General features: G+C 39.5%; 1 protein-coding gene and 1 long non-coding RNA gene across 2 annotated transcripts; one reads left to right on the top strand and one right to left on the bottom strand.

Annotated features, from left to right (window-relative positions):
* The first annotated feature begins 593 nt into the window (after positions 1-593).
* LOC127149729 (uncharacterized) lies at positions 594-2207 on the top strand. Its single transcript, XR_007821423.1, has 4 exons — positions 594-785; positions 892-976; positions 1063-1162; positions 1409-2207. It is a non-coding gene; the product is annotated as an uncharacterized LOC127149729 (long non-coding RNA).
* A 2022-nt stretch (positions 2208-4229) lies between these two features.
* On the bottom strand, positions 4230-7093 carry LOC103500554 (uncharacterized). Its single transcript, XM_008463903.1, has 6 exons — positions 6581-7093; positions 6410-6475; positions 5962-6198; positions 5745-5858; positions 4686-5588; positions 4230-4568 (listed from the first exon to the last, which is right to left on the bottom strand). Exons 1-6 carry the CDS (start codon positions 7091-7093, stop codon positions 4230-4232), a joined length of 2172 nt encoding a protein of 723 aa, XP_008462125.1.
* Between the last annotated feature and the right edge of the window lie 225 nt (positions 7094-7318).

Raw genomic sequence — 7318 nt, forward strand, 5'->3', positions numbered from 1 at the left:
TGAGACACCTACTGATTCCACGAACTCCCATCCAATTTCTTTGGAACTTTATAGTAATTTAATAAACATTGCATCAAAGCTTTCCATCTTCTATTCTTGAATCATGATCACATCCGGATGATGGTTCTTGATGAATTTCTTAAGCCTCTTGTATTCCAAGAAATTATCTTTATGGGTGAGGTATCATAAAATAATAGCAACATGACTGCTTACTCAAACCAGCACAATACCACAATCATTTACAATGAGCACCAACTCCTTTGGAACTTCTGATAATTTTGATAGGGGAGGACCGGGGAGCTTTACTAATATCAGCACCATTAACATCGAATAGTGTAAACCCGATATTTTCTTGGTTTAATTTCTTTAAATGTGAAAAAAAAAGAAAAAAAAATGGAAATTAAGTGTAAATATAAATATATATATTTATATATTAAATAGTTTTATTAAATTAATTAAAGAAAAGAAAGAAAAGAAAGGACAAAAAGAAGAAAAGGAGAAGAAAATTTCATTTTCTTTTTTTTCTTCTTCTTCTCTTCCCTTCACCGCCAAGAGTTTGAAGACATCCAAGTTCCCTTTATTTTTTTTCTTTTTTCTTTTTCCTTCTTCAATTTGCAGAGAACTTCTAAGAGAGAGTTTGGAAGAAGAAGAGAAATTTTACTAGAATTTTTAGGTTGAAGAAGAGGAGGAGAACTCAAGCAAAGTGTATCAATGGCTGAATTTTAGTTCATTCTGCACATCACTGGTTTTTAATTCGGTTTGAACTCTTCAAAAGGAATTAAGAGGTGAGATTTACATTTACTGAAAGTTAACTCATTTTTAAACAAACTTTATGAAGAACGTTTGAGCAAATTCGGATATTCATTTGGTGCTTTTTGATGAAGAAAACAGGACAGTTGGTTTTCACTCGAAATCAAGAGGTCTCTGGTTTTTCTTGTATTTCAGAGTGTATCGGTAGAGTTAGAATCTCTATTTGGTATGGTTGGAATTCTTATTCAATTTAATACAACTTTCATGAAGAAATTGTAAACCAAAAACGACTAAAAATTGGTTAAATTGTAGGAACAAGTTAAAGAGGTCGTGTGCGCGCGATTCTGGAAGTGATTCTGTTTTGAGGGTTATATGTGTTTATGCACGGGGAATCAGATTTATATGTCTTCAGGTAAGTTTTAGAGGATCTCAAAATAAAGAGTTTGATATAAAGAACACTCATTTTGGTTAAGTAGTGAGAAAGTTATAGTCCTTTGAAGTTTATGTTAGAAATCTGGAAATTTTAGAGAATTGTTGAAATAGGATTTTATTTCTTAAGCTTTGTTTTCGTGAGCGTCATCTTTGGTGCGACATGTTATGTATATCTTTAGGAAACCAGAATGTTTAGGGTTTTAATACTCGGTTGGGTTGTTGGCAGGCCGAAAAGAATTAAACCGAGCTTATAGACCAAGGGTCTAGCCCAAGACTGTGAGTGACAAAACCAACTTTGAAATATTTTCCATAACTGTTATTATGATTGAATGCGATAAATGTTTATTTACGAAGCCATGAAAGGTATTTGAATTTCATGACTATTTTCAAGTATACATTTGGAGACTAGATTTCTTAAAGAAATTTATGCTAGCACGTAGATATTAAATGTTTGGAAAGTATTTAAACCACAATATTTTAAGCAAAGCATGAATTAGTATGAAGTTTTGTTTTAAGAACTACAATTTTCCACGAAAGAGCTGAGTAAAGTTCGAGCTTTGTGTAAAATTTATAAGCAGGCATGTTTTAATATTTTATGATGATTTATGAAATTTTCATTAACTACATGACTGAGATCTTGAGCTTGAGGCTAGAGATTACCGTGTGCACACTGGTTAGATTTCGTTGTTGACGTTGAGTGTACTCCGTAACAACGATGCTGTCGTGAGTGCTGGGCGGGCCCCACTACGACAAAGACGATGGGAGTGCTGGGCGGGCCCCACTACATCGTAGTGCTTGTAAACGTTGTTGTACTAGGTGTACCCTACACAACGTAGATTCGTCATGTTAGTTAAAATGCTTCGATATACTTGATATGCCTTGCTAGATTTCAATGATGAACATGCTGAGTATTTAAGGAAGCTATTCTTACTATTACACATTTACATTTATGACTTGTATAAACAGATTTATATGTGTAAAGTTTTCACGTGCTCTTATCTTTAAATTCATAGCTTTAAACTGAGTCACTCACTGAGCTTCATAGCTCACTTTTTCCAAAATGTTTTACCCATTTTCCAGGTAGAGATCGACTTTCTGGTGCCTGATAGACTGCCTTAGTCTGCGGAAGCTTCATTATCGATTGCCAGTACGTGTTTTGAGTTGGGCATAAAGTCTGTTGTGTTGTGATGTATTCACACCCTTGTATGTTATAGATACTCCACAGTTTGTATAAGCTTTAGGAGCTGTAGTTGTGTAAATTTTGTTGGTTATATTTTGATTAAGGTGTCTTTAGGTTTACCCGTGAAGTCGGTAAATTTTGAGGTACACTTCATGTATGTGTTTGACTAGCCTAGGATCCGCTGTGTTTTGTGGCATGTACAATAGTTTATATACTAGATTGGCAAGTTCATCACATGAAAGTTTTAAGCAGAGTCGACAGATACAGGTACAGAAAAATGTTGTTCGTCGGCTTCACGCCATCTTTCGGTCTAAGGTAGCAGGTAGTCCGGGAGGGGGTGTGACAAATAGTGTATTCAAACCCACTCCATCCACTTCAGCATTTGTTTTAACCTCATAATTTTTTTCAAGCTTGCTGATTCTTCATTACTAACATTATAAGGAGAGTATTTCTGCAGTCGGCTTTTTCTGAATAGAACCAGTTGAGTGGCATGGAGAATCTCGTAATAAGGTGATTTTAGTGTTAGGATCTATGAAACTTGAATAATTGAAGAGCTTATGAGCTAGGGGAACCGTAACTGACTTGTTTTAAATGCGTATCAGTCTAAAGTTTGAAACTGTAGACCTCCAAGCTCCAGGAGATCCGAGTTATCTTCGGATATAGAGGCCTTGAGAAGTGAATTTTGTTGTCTTTCCTTTACTTAGTCCGAGCTTGATTGGGGTAACAACTTTTGTTAAGGATTCGTGACACCAGTTAATTGAGAGCCTTTGGTAGAAAGACTATTTGAATGATGTCGTGAAAGAGAAGTGAAATATGAACGGTGGTCGAGATAAGCAACAGATGTAGTTTCAGTTATGTTAAGAGTAGAGTGCAAGGGAGATAAACAGGCAATACAACACACGAGGAGTGAAAGGGAGATAAACAGGCAATACAACACAGAGGTTTGTTAACCCAGTTCGATGAATATACATCTACATCTGGGGGGCAGTTCGCCCGAGATAGAGACTTGTATTAATGACAACTACAACGGCTGTTGAATGCATAGTTATGACTGGAGAAACAACACTATGATCCTTAGCTTCTGTGCTGTTTTTCGAATTGTTCAAGATAGAACTAAATTATGGAATATCATAATGATCATAACTATATAATAAATGACATAAAGCTCCCCCTCAATGGTGGCATTGGTTGAGGGTGTTTTCAATGTTGACTCTGTAGAGCTTCTCTATCCATGTTACTTTGTTTTCAGAGTTCAACCAAAAACCACAACCAAAAGCTTAGTAAACTCCACTATTTGTACTTGAAGATACTTCCTTAGGAAGTAACTAATTTATAGAAAATCTTAACCACTTGGATCCACTTTATTAGTTCAACAGAATCCTCTTTTTAAGGGGAGAATCTTAAGCTGGTTGTTAGGAGAAATAATCATGTGGGACCAGTTTGCTTAACAGACTCCCCCTTGGTACCACTGACTTTTATTTCTGTAGTCAAGCACCCAGATTAACTAACTTCCCGAGTGTTGAAATCAGAGGACATAGTACCCAGATTAGAGAACAACACAGATTTCATTAATGGAGTGAATAACAGAAAACAACTGTACACTGATATAGCAAGTAGAGCTGAGACCTCCTAACCTAAAGCAACTGAACCATTATGAGATCGTTGAAAGAACATAATGCAAAGAAAAAGACTACCAAATCTACTGTTATGGAAAACGACAAAGACTGCTGAAACTACTGATATAGTAAAAGACAGAGACTGCTATTCACAAAAAAAAAAAAATGAAGCCAACTCCAACCCAACTCCAACTAAGTCAAAAACAATCGTAACTTCCCCTTCTTGAATGAAAAATCAAAGCCAGAGCATCTTAATCAGATGGAGAGGTAGTTACAGAAGCTGCACGTTGGAGGTCACGGATGACAGCATCCAATATGGTACGACGATTGGTTAGCTCACTTATTTGACGGGTCAGAGCGCGAGATACAGCAATAAGAGCTTGCAGCAGCCGATTGGTAAGTGACATAGAGAGAGTCACAGGATGGCCAACCGTAGGTTGCGAGGCAGTAGGAGTACTGGTTCCGCCTTGAGCATTGTCAAACTCAGCAGCAACATCAGGAAAATGAGCCCCTTGAAATAGCCGCATATTGAGTGGTATAACCCGAGGTGCTGAACCAACAGTATCCAGAGGAGTCAGAATGGTTGACTGCTGAGCCAGAATAAAGCCACTTAGAACTCACAGGAAGCAGATTAGAATATGGATGGCAAAAGTATCAACATGCCGCAGAAGATGATTGAAGATGAATTCTCCAACGTTCACTTTTACCCCAGTGCCCATAAGGTAGAAAAAGTGACCCAGCGATGTCGAAATAGTGGAGGCATGCGTAGACGGAATCCAATTAGAGATCCCAATTCGATGAAGAATTGAATACTTAACCGTTAGGGAGGCAACTGGTAACTGCCCATCAACTGGCCACACTGGGACTGTTCCACCGGTAAGTTCCTCAGCCAGTCGTTCAGGAGTGGGATACGAAGCTTCATAGTCAGCAGGCAGAGTGATATCCAGATAAGAGTTCAAAAGTTCACGAGACACGTTGAAGCACACACCACGAATATGTACCTTTTGATACTCGTCGACACTTGGATCATTGAAGTCTGAAGGTAAGTTCATAATCAGCTCCCTCATGAGTCGCGGATAAAACGGACCAACCTCAAAGACAGTACGAATAAGTCCGGCATTGCGTATCAATCCTAGTATGGCAGGGAAAAAGTTGTATTGATCAGCAATATTAGCCTCATCCGTAATTCGCTGTTTAACCACATATTTCCATTTGTGTGCTCCTTCCTTAGAGTGAAAAGATACTCCATCAATTGGTAGGGACGACACATTGGGGGGTACCTTTCGCCTTCCAGCCTTGGTGGAAACAACTTGCTGTCCTTTAGTAGGTGGGCGCCGAAAACCAGAGGAGGATGCCATATGCGCTGGTGTGGACATAGGAGTCGAAAACTCACTTGGTCCTTCAGTTGACCTAGAGATGGAGGACTCACCCGGTTCTTCATTTGATCGGTGATCGGATGGGTCCTTTTCAGGAGATGCACTCTGGTTTTCAGTTGATGTGGACGTGGCTTCCGGTTCTGTCTTTTCTTTCGTTCCTGGAGCATAGTCTTCATCATCAAAATCATCATCATCATCCTCCGCTTCACAGGGTGGAGCCGTCTTGGGAGAGGCCTAGGGTGATGGAGTACCAGAGTACTTAGTATGCTCACTAGGTCGAGGCGGCGCTACCTTAGGAGACACACCACCACTTGCCTGAGGTTTTGCGAGAGAGGTAGTTTGATTGCTACGTGCGCTTCTTGTTCAGTGAAGAAGAGTAGATAGGATCACATTGTCATCACTGTCTGATGAGTCAGAGTCTAATACCACAGTTTCCACAGAAACCCTTGGTTCAGGCCTCGAGGACGACTTTGGTACTGACGAAGATACAGAAGGACGAGCACTCTGGGTGAGGAGAACTCAAGAACTTCTTCCTTAACTGTAACTGGCGACGGAGGATTTGCCGATCGCTCTGCATGGGAGCTGTGTTCAGGATTGGGAACCGCACTATACCCATTCGACGGAATGGACTTGCATACCTTCTTATACGGATGCTTAGTCGGAATTCCTTTCTACCGTTTCCCTTTCGAGGAAGTTGTCGACTTCGGAGCTGTGGGATCCATTGCTTCTGAACTGCAAGAAGCTGAAGGGTTTTTGGAGGAGGAGATACCAGATGAATACTTCTTGAATCGAGTTTTAACCATTCTGAGTAAGAAGCATTAATATAGGCAGGACGTTGGAGAATCTGCAGAGACGAATCCCAACTAATCAGAGAAAAGCTAGGAATATTAAGAGATATATAACTTTACTACATGGAACCCGGTGTATTTTTGAATTTGAAGCTTGAGGGGCAGGTAATTTAAATGGGCTGAACGTACTATATGAGGCCCAATATGTGCTTAAGGGAAATAATTGGGCCCCTGACCTACTAATTATCATGCGGGCCGTTGACAAACTCCAACACTGGCCCTCAGTCCTTCAAATGTTGCAACATCCAGAGGCTTGGTGAATATGTCTGTTAGCTGAAAGGCACTTTAAACATGTTCTAATCTTATAATATTGGCTTCAATGAGCTCTCGAATAAAACGATGTCAGATATCTATGTGCTTTGTTCGACTATGTTGAACTGGATTTTTGGAGATGCTTATTGCGCTTAGATTATCACAGTAGAGAATCATGGATGACTGAGTTATCCCATATTCATCAAGCATTTGTTTCATCCACAACAGTTGAGAGCAGCTACTCTCTACAGCAATGTATTCAGCTTCGGCTGTTGAGAGGGAGACACTATTTTGTTTCTTCCTGAACCAAGCAGCTACATTATTTCCTAAGAAGAAGCACCCTCCATATGTGCTCTTCCTATCATCTGTGCACCCTGCCCAGTCTGAATCACAGTAGCCAACAAGAGTACCAGTTGTGTCATAAGTATACCAAATTCCATAGTTAAATGTACCTGATATATATTTGAGTATTCGTTTTGCACAGTGAAGATGTGACGTGCGCGAGTCAGCCTGATACCGAGCATAAACTCCTACTGCGAAGGCTATATCCGATCTGCTGGCTGTTAGATAGAGTAAGCTCCCAATTATGCTTCGGTACAGATTTGTATCAACTTTTTCACCACTTGTGTTCTTAGTCATTTCAGATGTGTAGCGGCGGGCGTTCTTTTAGGTTTGGCCTTATCCATTCCAAACTTAGATATAAGGTTCTTTGCATATTTTTCTTGAGAGAAAAAAATCCCTGTATTTTCTTGCTTAATTTGAAACCCCAGGAAGAAGGTTAGTTCCCTAACCATGCTCATTTCGAATTCTCCCTTCATCTGGGCAACAAACTATTCAACATAGTCTTAGGACGTATCACCAAAT

This window comes from Cucumis melo, chromosome 1 (assembly GCF_025177605.1).
Source record: "Cucumis melo cultivar AY chromosome 1, USDA_Cmelo_AY_1.0, whole genome shotgun sequence".
NCBI lineage: Eukaryota > Viridiplantae > Streptophyta > Magnoliopsida > Cucurbitales > Cucurbitaceae > Cucumis > Cucumis melo.